Here is a 13,075-nt window from a genome sequence, read left to right as displayed (position 1 = left end):
ATCTTGCTATGAACTGGGGAATAAGACAAAATCCTGCTTTGAATTAAAACTGGCCAGATAACAAAAAACACAAAATGGTAATAAACGATTCTTTACTGGAACAGAGAATAGCTAATAATACACTGCCTCGGGGTTTGGTAGTAACACTGCTATTGTTGGAACTTACTCTTCAYTGATGTAGAGAATTAAACATTAACACAGCAAAATTTGCTAACTAATTATTTAGAAGAGGAAGATTTTGAGGCTTTCCAGGAGAGTTTAATTAAACAGAAAATCTTCTAAATCCACTTACAGGTTAGAATCAATATAATTAACTTCAAGCTAGTGTAAGTCATGAGAAATAATACAGGTTTTGCACAGGTTCTGTGTTTTCCTGAAAAACTAAGAACTGACTAAGAAAGCACTATGGGAAAATCTGCTTAGTGCCTGGCAACAATTTATAAAGGGGACAAAATGCTCAGTCACATTCCAAAGACAAAGGAAGACATGGAAAATACAAGGGTAGAATTTAAAATCTAGCTGTCCAGTGGCAAAATACTGAATTTGGTTAATTTTCTTAATAGAAACCTTTCAGAGAAAAATGATAATGATAATAGCATACAAACAGTATATGAAAGAGTGGCATTTTCAGATGAACCTCCCTCATGCAAGCTCCTTTTTTACTTGCAGTCCAGTACGAGTCCTAGGACCCTGTCCTTTCTTGGGATACTCTGCTTCCCAGAGCTGCATGGACAGGACTCTTCGTGCCCAGTGAGGCAGACAAGTGAAGTCCCACAATGCCAACCTTTTCCCAGTATAATTGTTCCTTCATTTTCCATATCCCACTGAAAGCTTCAATGTTTGACTGAGGATGGACAGACAGCAGGTACATATGCACAAAATGACAATGTTTTCCCTCTTGTGGGTGTGTTTCAGAAAACATAAAATTCCCTGGAAGTATACAGCTCTCCAAGTGACTTTCTCTGATGAAGACATTAGGATCCCTAGCACCTGTTCACTATGATGAAGAACAAGGGGAAAAGGTGGGGTCACACAGGCTCATGATCACCCAAGCAACTTCAGAGAACTCTGTGTTTTCTATCTAGCATCACAGTCCACAAGGAAACAGCAAGCTACTAGACAAAATAACACAGGAGAAGCTCCACAACAGGATAGGATTCCTGCTGTCAGACTGCCTCCCTATCCTATCTCATACAATAGGAGGCACCACTCGTAGACTTCAGGCTGAAGGATTAGGTCCTAATGGGGTCAGAAAAAGCACAGAACCATTAGAGATATTAGTTTGGTGCTGCCCTCTGACTGAACCATTAATCTGAGAGTGGGGGAGGACACTGAAAAGAACTGACACAACAAAACAAAAATATTTCAAAGGAAAACTCCTCTACTATATAACCCAAATTCTGAAATCCACTAATATATTAGTAAGCTAAATAGTTAAACAAGATTATAAAGAATATTTGATATCTATATAAATTGATAGAGCATTCATAGTTGTATTTGCCAGATTAAAGTCACATGGATTCTAATTCTCATTCCTAACGACAGAAGCTGATTGCCAGTTGGGATTATGGAAGAATTTTCTCTCCTCCTTTTGTCTCATAGGATATCAGAGAACATCTGGATGGTGCTGATTATCTTCTATAAAACATCATACATTAGTGTGAAACAAGCAAAGAATTTATTACTACCAGAGAATCCAAAGTGGTTGGGTCAATGATCCTCCATTATGGTATAACAACACTTCTGAATTCAATACTTCAACAGCAAACAGAACAACCATAGGGGCTTATATTTGCTGTTTGTGTTTTTTCCCCCTCACTCTGAACTACCACAGTTCAAAAGGTAGAAGCCATGCTCTCATTTTCCCAGTCTCCTTACTATGTCAGCTGCAGACAGTTCAGATACATTTTTCTGGCAGAAACATTGCAAAATCTATTCTAGGTCAATGACTTCCACTGTCAGGATCATTCAAAAGTGTTCAGAAGACTCAAAGCAGAAAAATAAGCCACTAAGCATTGGTATTAATACAAGCCTGCTGAAGAGATATTGACTGCATTTATTGCAAAGAATTAAAAARTAGCTTTAGTGTCACTCCTTTCATGAACATCCTTTCCTTGCAACAGATCACGTATAAACCCTACGAAAAAAACTAGCACGCACTTTGACTACATTATGGGAAAAACAGCTGTGTATAAAGCTGTGGGTTATAAAGAGGAAGTCATACTAGTGGAGCACACACAAATCTCTGTGTGTGCAGCATACCAGGCTGAAGAAAGGTATACACAATAATAGCAAAAATAACTACGCTTATTAAAGCAATTGTATAAAATCTGTTAAACTAACACTGCAAGGCACACAATAATTTCAGCAGAACTCTAATTCTATTAAACAGTACACACACAAGGAAGTAGGTATGTGATTTCTCCTGTCAAAGACAGACTCATGAAGTTGCCTTGTTTTGTATTAGCCTGGGAGTATGGTTGTACATCACCTACACACTTGTAGATCAGATGGGATGGCCACAGCAGGAGAGGTAGAAGGTATTTTTATAGCAGGCTACTCGTCTCTTCTTCTCCACAGAAGTCTCAACAAACAACCTTTTCTGCTTCTGCCTCCCACAGTGATGTGGATCATTAATGGCAGCTGCCAAGGGAATGACTGCACTCAAAGGTCAACATCATTGCTCTTTACACTTCCAATAGGCAGGAATTAACGGCTGGGGGCAAGCGAGTGATTCTGTCCCAAGAGATCCTCTTATGTTGTGAATGCTATCAGTCAAAGAGGGGAAAGATGAGAGATCATTCTGCCGCAGCAAGTAAAACAGGGAAACAGGATGTGCCAGAAAAAAATCACTTGCTCTACCAAATAAATAGCAGGCAGAGACCTTACGTAGCACAGGAAAAAGAAAACAGCAAGATATAAATACGTAATTTTCTTTTATAATACATGAATATTAATTCTAGCTTACTAAACTAACAAGCAAACATTGAGATCAACAGCAGAGTCCCAACATCAAGTATATCTTCAAAGAATAAACTTTTCTGGATGCACTTCTAATTTTGAGTAGCTAATACAACTCATCAGTGTCAGCAGAATATTAGAAAACATACTTAGGATCTGACCAGAACCCATGCAGGCTGCCTATGCCACAGATTTCTTAGCAGTATCTTCAAAAGTCCCTCCCAGCTCATCACAAACAAGTAATACATATCATGTGTAATGTGTAAAACAGAAGTTTTTCATTAAGTTTTACATGAAGCAAAAAGAGGAAGTTGAATCAAATTCTATGCCTTTTTTCTCTCTGATTAAATATGCATTAGTAAAAGACTGTTAAATATATTATACGCCAATGTGCATATAAATTTTTATACAGCTATTTTAATATAAACATTATTTAAACAATTTCTTATTCTGGTTTTGAAACTAATGCATTTGCTCATTTTTCAAGTGAAAGCTCAGTATCTTAAACCCACTTACTAGCAAAAATGTAAAAATTCATGTATCTCTCTGACAAATGAGACCTGTCAGAAGCCAACGACCCTTGTGCACAGGATAGCGACTACACTTGCCAATGTGAGCTGAACAACAGTGAACCATTACTTTTTACAGCATACTATTTTATGACAAAAGGGTCTAGATTGCAACCAGTCGGACTATAATTTAAAAAGCAAGACAGGAATCCAGGAGCATCCTATGTGAAAATCTTTCAAATAAAACCTCGATCAATTATACCCAAGATTCTTCGCAGAATCTATATTCCAAAATTATTCCTTAATGTTGTGTGAGAACAGTTAAGAAATTATGCAATAGATGCATACCACCACACCAATGCCACACACTGAGGGGAACTGACCTTGCATATATGACATAGGATAGTTTAGTCATGGTTCAAAAGAAGACAGCCCCAAATTCTTATTAACTAAAGGACTAAATTGTATTCACTACAGAGGATTTTGAAAGAGAACCAAAGGGTGACTAACAAGAGGCTGCTAGACTGCAGTATGCCCAAGATATTTCCGTAGACATTTTGTAGTGTTAAGTCTTTACTGAAATTGCCAGGTTATTAAACAGAAAAGCTATGCTAATGTATATGGCAAAACAGTTCATTTCTAGAGAAAAGGTATTGTTATTCATTTACAAACATTTTACAATCTTGCATTTATGTTCATAGAGAATTTTACTTGTAAAGTATTTTACATTTTCTAGCCTGTTCACTACTTTACAGTTACTTGCAGCGATGCCTTTCAATTAACTGGAACACAGGAACAGAGAGGCAGAAAGCCAGAGGCAGTATAGGGAACCAAGTAGCTCAGTGAATTAATAGTGAATTGTAACTCTCATCAAATCAGTAGCTCCCAACACTATTGCATCCAGGACTCTCTTCTTCTATGTGCAGAACTGGCATCCAGGAGCTCACTGCCTACTCCTCCAACCCCAGTCGCAGGTAACTCAGCCATTCTYACCAACAGAAACGCATGGAGCCAATCAGTGACAGAGTAATTGCAATATGGCTAACAGATTAGCAATTTCAACTGATGTAAATATTTTTGGTCAWTGGAGTTTTGACCAGCTTATGCTCATTAAGAGTCTTTTTGTGTGTGCAATTTCAGCTTGTTTCTTACTGATAGTCATATTATAAAAATCTAAGACAAAACAAAAAACTGTTAAATCCTAGCTCCTTCATGTCCTGGTATAAAAACACAGAAGGTACAAAGAGTTCAAAAAATCCACTCCTACCTAGGCATACTGATATTCCTGTGAAAGAAGCTAAATAATCTTGAGTGTTCAGTCACAACATYTTCCTTCTAATATATTTACCTGACTTTTCCTTTGGTGTTTCTAAGAACAGTTGCAGCAAAATTTTGTGTAACACCAACCAGACTGATGCCATCAACTTCCACAATTTGGTCATTCACCTGGATCCTTTCAAGGGAAAAAAAAMMARRAAAAAAAATTATAAAATTTAGGRTTTTTTTCCCYGTGATTTCATCAAAGCATAGCATACAGCAATTCTTTTTGTTTGATTTTAGATAAAGGCTGGATACTGCATTCAAACAAAATGATTCAGATAAACAACACACAAACAATGCAAAAGACATTTTCTCCCTGAATTGGAACTGTAGCTTTCAATTCAATATTGGAAAATACTAGGAAACTCTAGCATTGAAGAAATGAAAAATATATCATAGCATGTACATAGGTATCTTATATAGACAACTTCATAGTTATCATTAGAATTAATTGCATCAGTCATCCAGTCACTTTCCATGCATATAAATACAGCAAGACAAAGCCYTGAATGTGCTATATGACTTAGATAAAATGAGATACTTGAAGAATTCCTTTATCATCCTTTCCTAAGGCAATCTTGAAAAGCAGCATAAAATATAGTTCTGGTATTTCAAAATAATGGGAAAAAAATGTGATATTTAACTAAAACAACCTGCTCCTCTGCAGAAGAAAGAGTTTGTGCATCAGACTTAATTATGACCTACTCTCTTAAAAAATCTGAACTTGCTCTAAAAYGTGAATTCCCAGCAATATAGGAGTTAACTTGGGGAACACAATAACAAGGTCTTGGACTGTTTTAACAAACACTATCTCTTAAACACCAAATTGTTCTACGCATAAAAAGTTAGAAGGTATATAAAAAAGCTGCTTTTATCTGCAACAGGCTCTGCTATGAAATCTCTGGAGCAGGCGCTAGATTACAAATATTTGTAAGGAGGACTGCTTTATCCATATTTCCTCTAGAAATGCATAAACCCCTATAGTTTTAAAAAACAAAAAATACCATTCGGAACTAGTTAACGTAAGTAATTTTCAAGTATTACATGGATGCCATTTATCCAAACAATACTGTCTTTAAAGACATCAAAAAACACATATGAAAAATCTCATTTAAATTATGATAGTAAAGTAGCTTAATTAAATTATCTAAGATATCGTAGGATATCTTACTGATAAAATTTCTTTTCTGCCTACACACTGCAAAGAGAAACTTTCTCAGCACAACAGGCTTCAGAGGATTGCTGAAGCATTTTGACTTGGAACACTAATCTCACCGTCAAGTCTAACATGATATGTTGCAGTTCTACATGCATTCAAGCAATATTTCCAACTCCACTGCTGAGAGAAATTATTAGAAYTACTTCTTTGGCAATCTCAAAACACAACATCACTGCGTTCTGGGCACATACTAACAGGATATTTATTTCCCTTCTGTATGTAAGAAACCTTGAAAAAACCTATCTTGAAAACCGTATTAGGCATTCTAATTTCAAAATCTTATCACAATTTAAGTGAAGCATTCAAAAAACATCTTTCATACTATTATCGTATTTAGATACTACAAAACTTAGKAATATCATCGTAAATCAGCAGACACAAGTTGCAGTCAGATGGTCACAAGATTCCAAGAAAAGTAGGTTAAGAAGTTGATGTCCACTTAATGGGAAGTCGTCACTCCCTCAGCTGAGAACTAAATTGTGAAAGAACAGTGCTTTATGCCTTTCTGATGGCAGTTTTAGTTACAATGTTTTACGTACTTCACTAGGCAGTGGATTAGCAGTGTTCATATAAATACAGCATTTCAGTTGACGGAATGTCAACTTAGAAAACAGCTGCCCGCAGCTCTGTAGGTGGCTCTATCTGGGTCATTTAGAACTGAATCGGATTCTGTTAGTCCTTCAGGCATAGTCTGTATCTCCCTGCTTTATTGTACTGCTCCTAAATKCATGTCCAACTCTTATTTTTGATGGCCACTGTCCTCCAAACACCCTCTCTTTCTACACATACACATATTTTAGTTATATATAACATGCACATATATCATACAACAGATAATTAAAATTCTTTAAATCATGTAATTATATCTAAGTCAAAAAGATGCATCCTATCTGTGGCCATGTTTATTCTGTACTGCTCAGAACAAGCTCTTCCCACAGCCGTGTTACCTTGGAAGCCYTTCTTTTCCCTTGGGACCCTGCCCAGCCCCACTCCCCCAGCCCCTCTAGGCTCTCTTGGTCTCTTGGGCCCTACCGCTCACCTGAGGCTGAGCCCCAGATGTGCACGAGCAAACCCAGTGCCCGGCTAAAAGCCCCTGGCCGCAAAGCTCTCGTGGTGGCCTTGCCTTTGGCAGCCCCTTTTCCAGCCTTGCCGCAGCTGCAGCTCTGCACTTTCTCTGTCTCTCGCTTGGAGCCAACCCCTTGCCTCTCCACAGGCTGGTCCCAGAGAAGACCCCCAGCACTGCCAGGACCAAGAACTCCTCACAGCCTAGTTCTCTGGATGACCTTGCCTGTCCTTGGGATCTGTTTTCCAGCTCCACTTCAGCCAGAGCTCGAAGCTTTCTCTGCCTCTCAACCATAAAGACATTTCTGTAGCAAGGAAAAATCCGATACTTAATGAACGCCAGTAAATAAAACTAACGCTTTCAATTCATCTCCATTTCTCCAATTGACTTGTCTGGAAACCAGAACACAAAGAGATACATGCACATCTGCTTGCCTAAATTGCTTGTGAAATTATCCTAATTATGCATACAAATTAGTTATTTGTGCACAGATGCCTTTTTTGCCACGTAACACGTCATTTACAAGTAGAAATATTTAGTTTGCTTCTGCAACTGTRGCTACTGTACACACATGGAAGCAAGAGTATGTTCAGTACCTCAGCGCTAAACTGTGTGTCTAACATTTCAAACCTTTTCTTAAATTAAAACTTTTATTTCATTAATGAAAACTGTAATAAATACTGACCTACAGACTTTGCAATGCATTTTAAAATTACTGAATACAATATTTCAAGCTCTATTTCACATAGTAGATTTTTTTTTTTTTGCTCTCTTCTTTGCGTTGAGCTGGGATTTTGGAGACAACTGTCAAAATTATTTTATCAGTTTAGGTGTRGATAGCGTACACAGGTCACCATCTTTATTATATCAGCACCGACAAATGGGTAAAGGAAAATGTCAGTCTCTAAACTGTTTTTCTTTAAAAAGCAGCAATATCCTTCCACCGAAAAATTTAAAGGTAATTTAATGATAGAAGTGAAAATAAGGGATGATTATTGGCTCTATTTTCATTTTTCCCCATACTTTGATTCTATCCTCAGATTTCTTCCCAGTTCAGATGTGCTAGGAAATCTGACATTACTATTTCTTATTAAGTGATTAACAATATCTAGAACAAAATAATTTCAAATATGAAAAAAATGTGAMTTAGGTCGAGAAATCTTAATTATAAAAGTTTATCCATTTTTATCATGAACAAGTTCTGATAATTAGTCTCTAACAGTCACGATTTAACCTYTCCCTATGAGAAAGGGCATTTCTATGAAGTAGCAGCTATATAAGTAAATCAACTGAAGTTGAACAAATTACTTAATTGTTGCTCTGTATGATGGACTGAAAAATGTAACTTGTGCAGAGACAGTTTAGAATATTTTTTTAAGAACTGTGTAATGCTTCAAAACAGCTGTTCTCAGACAAATTGTTATCAAAATACTTTGAAATGACTCATCTCCACTAGCATCTGCTTTTTCTAATGATTTGAAAGAAAAAGCTATGCATTTACCCAACAAAAGATTTTATTTTTCATATTCAGTCTAATGACTGATTTTATTTTCTACACATTATTAATACTGTTCCTTATTACTTTTCAATGTGCTTGAATTTGGACTTGTCTCAAAGCATCCATCCTTGGTTAAATACTGCTATACAATGCCTTTGACGTGACAACTGAAAATTATCTGTTTGTCTGCAGTAACATGGATCGAGAATATGGTACTGAGTCACTGAGAAACCCCTTTGTACAGATTTCGGGTTTCCATGAGAGAAAAGTACATTGTATCATGATTTGATGGGTCTTGTAACAGAAAATGGGAGTTTTCCTAAAAACATTGYAATGTTTTAAATTGTACCTTAGATATCCTCCCTGATTTATTCAGGCCAGAGTTATCAGTACAATTTTAACTACCTTACTGTTTGTTACGTACAAGTACCAAACACATACAAGTAGACTAAAGGCTAATATGGTAGATAAGCAGTATTTTATTTGTGCACTAATTTACAAAGGGTATGCACTGGGATAAAATAATGAATTATATGGTAAGAAGATATTTAAAAATATTTGTTATTATTAAACAATTACAGAGTAAGTTTTAATGAGAGATCAYGTCCTCACTATTCTAGGTACTGTATAAAGCAGATAAAATTTTATCCCATATGATAGAAAACATTTGATAGAAAACATTTTATGTTCAAAAGCAATTTGAGCTAGATAAGCAATTCCAGAAGCAACCACGCTTTATAAAAGCATTACGTAAGATTACAAAACACAGTCTGTTCCTTGAATGTGTAAGATTTATGGTGCAGACCTATTCACTTTGTCTATTCAAACCTATTAGTCCAGTATCAATATGACAGGGTTGAAAACTGAACTTTCAAACGGTAAAATAAGCATATTCAAGAAATATAAAATACTGGTTTGTGTTAGTAAGTTTGAAGGTGTGTATATTTACTGAGTTTAACCATTCAGAAACACAAATTTCTAATTACTTTTCTGATCACATGTTCAGTAAAACTTATTTTCATAAGTACTCATTATTTAAAGTTGGCTTCAAAGCCAAAAGAAGATGYGGGAGTTCAAAACCTTTAAAAACTAAAGTACTTTCAAAAATGAYGAGTATTTGGAGTCTCCAGCTATTCATATTATAAGAAACTATTGATTATAGAGAAYTATTGATTATAAGGAACTCAAACACAAATCTTTGGCAAATCTGGACTCCTTAAACAGTTTACAGTAAGTTCACAAAATGGTGTCTTTTCATAATCATATCAGATATTAGGATCTTAACACTTCAGTCTCAGAATTTTACAGCTTTGAGTTACTATGATGTACATTAACCTAAGAGCTCTTTCCTAAGAAAATCATAATTCATAATAATTATTGTTGGTAAAGTTTCCAAACWCTGAGTCTAGTTTACCTGCCATCCCTTTCTGCTGCCCCACCTTCTGTTACTGTTTTGACAAATATTCCCAGTTTTTCAAGGCCTGCATCTGCTCCAACTCCCATTCCAATAATGCTTATGCCAAGTCCATCTTCATCTGTGAAAAAGACAAGCAAAAGCAGAAACTTATATTTGATTTATATAGTCATCTGGTATACAAACATTCAGGTTCTGTTTTCTTTTCATTTTCCAGGTTAATAAACTTAATTCATTTTCTTTCTTTTTATAAACCTTAACATTCTGTCATTGTAATTATGTACAAAAACATACTATCTCTAATATTATAAGGAGCCTAGAACAACCAATCAAGATCGCTACTCTTCCAATGGAGAATGAAAACATCATATGAAACACCRAGTAAAATCATGTGTGAATGGAGTAAGACAAAATAATTCTCTTAAAAAGCCTGTATGTCTTTGAACTGCTTTCTTAAATCCTTAYTGAATAATTACTGAAATCCAGAAAGCCAAGGTAACTACACTGGATTCATGGGAGTTCAAGATACGATCTGTAGGTTAAGTGGACTTCCTCTTAGAAGATTTGTAGATCAKTTTTATAGGAGATAGAAATTGCATATAGACTACACACCTTTTTCTAGCTCAACTGGGAAAAGCTCCAGCTTTTCCACACGCTTTTCAAGTTCATATTCAGCTGATGCAGCCACTGGGTCAACTTCATCATTTCTCCTGTCATAGTCTTCATTGGAGTATGTATTGAAAACCTGTGGAAACAGACCAAAATTGCTCGACTATCTGCTCCAGAAAGACTATCAAGTTAACAAAATAGCTACATTTACCCTGCCTTTGCCTTATGACATTGCAGTTTGAAAAGGTTTTTTAAAGACAAATTTCTCCTGTCTGTTCAAATTTCACATATTAAAATGTGTGCTTTTTTATTCAAGCAAAGCACATCAAAGGTTGTATGGTTGAAAAAAAAACTCTGAATATAACCGATATTTTTATTGCTTGCGATCTCAAATGCAGACGGTGATCTTGAATAACTAAGTTCATCGATATATTCAGTATTTAAAACATAAYTCAACTCATTAAGAATGTACTACTAGTAAAAATTCATAGGTATGGAAAATGAAAATATATTAAAAACCATGACCTGCATACAATCTCTGTTTAGGTKSKMRYYCCAATGGAGTTCCAGTTTGCACTCRTTAAACCAAAGCYAGACCTCAAGATTACTAATCTACATGTATACCACCCATGTACACTATTAAAGAGTATCTGCATATTATATGTTAACTTCTTAGGAGAACAGAATATACACCTTTGCTTATTTTTTAAAACAAACCAAGTTGACAGCTTTATTTTAACTCTAAAGCAGTACATTTAATATTGGCTGCATTAATTTCACTAATTTTTCTATTTTCTACCATACTTTTAACAGAATGTGGCCTTCAATCAGAGATTATTCAGACCTTCAATAACTTCAGTCAAAYAGCCAGGAAAAATGTGTTTTCATACAGCTGGAGTATACTAACCTAATTCACTTAATTGTCCATATTTGGCAGTAATGAAAGAATGAATTAAAGTTCATCATTTTACCTAACTTCAGTCCTATACATACATACATATATACACACACACACATACATATAATGTGCTTGTTAGTTCAAATAAAGTAAAACAAATACAGTTGCCCATACCTCCTCCTCTTTTACAGACACCCCACAGAAGATACAACTATTAATATAAACTAGAAACCTAATTCAAGAACAAAGACTGGTGTTTAATCTCTTCCTGTGAAATGCTGATAAATGGTCACAGCCAGCTAGTAAGAGATCTGCTATCTCAGACCACAGCCCACCTTCCCAGAAGCTAAACACCACTGTTAACCATGTGAAAACAATTCTGGAAATTGCTTTGAGGGTCTCGCTCCGATAAGGACGGCAGAAGTGATTTYAGAAAAGAAAGTGACGGTAGCCTATGTGGTTACTGAGGCTGGAATCTGTGTCATTTCTACCCAGCAATTTATCAACACAGGGAGTGAGCAGCTGMCTCTTATTTCTAAAACCAGCTCCATTTTATACTTACTTAAAAAAAAAAAAGGAAAAATAATCCTCTTTTCCATCTGAGTCTGATTTTTGTGTGTCAAGCCAAGTGAAAAGAAGAAATAGCAATAATTCACGTTCATCGTGGAGTCTAAAAAGTGCCTCTTTCAGTAACCAATCTTCACACATCATGGATAGCCTACAAGCTTGCAGGTACTCCATGTTTTAAATGGTGGCAAAACAGTACTTGGTATTTAAGCCTGGAGTTCACATACCTTCCCAAAGAAAGTAAATCTGTTATAAATTTTCTTAGAAGAACTTTCAATCAYCTGCAAACTAACAGCATTGTCAAGGAAACCTTTCCCCCAATACTGTTGGGAAAATGGAGGAAGCAACTATTAGGTAAGTGTCAATACATCTGTCTCATATAATAAAATCTTCATTGAGAAGCTGTTGTAAGAAGTTAGTATAGATGAATTTCCCTTAAGTAGTAAATACCAGTAGTTAAGTGTTATAATTGTGTTATGGCTACCAAAAAGCTACTGCACAAAATGACCCAACTTTATATAAAGTTGTTGAAACAGAAAACATGACAGCCAATCTATGGAAATTTTAATTCCTGTATTTTGCAGTAACATGAAGCACTGATTAACTTGCCGCTTCCAGGAAGATTGAGACAATAATTGCTTTAAAAGAATCCATAAACATATCTTGTATTGATATTCATTGACACTGATGCAAGAAAAAGGTTGTTCTAACCRAATAAAGTTCCTAAAAAGCCTTCATAAATATATCCAAAAGATAAGGAAAATAAGTCACACACTAAACTCTGTCAAATGCTACTGAATGTTTTATGCTATTTTGGTATGTATGGTAAGATTGGAGAAAAGACACTGATGCAGAYAAATGCATGAAGAACGTTAACAATTTACTTGGTGTAAAATCAGACACAAACTCTATGTGCAAACTCTGGCCACAGAGCATGCAAATGTTTGCAAACAAACAACTACTTCGTAACGTAAGTGACCACTTTTGAGTACTCCAAAAAAATCTTTGTGGATGCTG

The 13,075-nt window shown here is 35.7% G+C and overlaps 1 protein-coding gene across 3 annotated transcripts in view; it reads right to left on the bottom strand.

Moving 5' to 3' along the window:
- PPP1R9A (protein phosphatase 1 regulatory subunit 9A) overlaps window positions 1-13,075 on the bottom strand; it is a 149,520-nt gene that overhangs the window by 57,743 nt on the left and 78,702 nt on the right. For all 3 annotated transcript variants that reach the window (XM_085310522.1, XM_085310523.1, XM_085310524.1), the window contains exons 2-4: window positions 10,597-10,729; window positions 9,985-10,105; window positions 4,819-4,923 (exon numbers count right to left, since the gene is read on the bottom strand). In XM_085310522.1, the coding sequence (XP_085166648.1) occupies window positions 4,819-4,923; window positions 9,985-10,105; window positions 10,597-10,729 (359 nt within the window). The remainder of the gene's footprint in view (window positions 1-4,818; window positions 4,924-9,984; window positions 10,106-10,596; window positions 10,730-13,075) is intronic.

The sequence above is a fragment of the Rhea americana genome, unplaced genomic scaffold (assembly GCF_003343005.1).
Source record: "Rhea americana isolate MKP2758 unplaced genomic scaffold, rheAme1 scaffold_32, whole genome shotgun sequence".
In the NCBI taxonomy this organism is placed as follows: Eukaryota; Metazoa; Chordata; class Aves; order Rheiformes; family Rheidae; genus Rhea; species Rhea americana.
The sequence above is the reverse complement of the archived record's forward strand: the minus strand, read 5'-3'. Positions and strand labels throughout refer to the sequence as shown.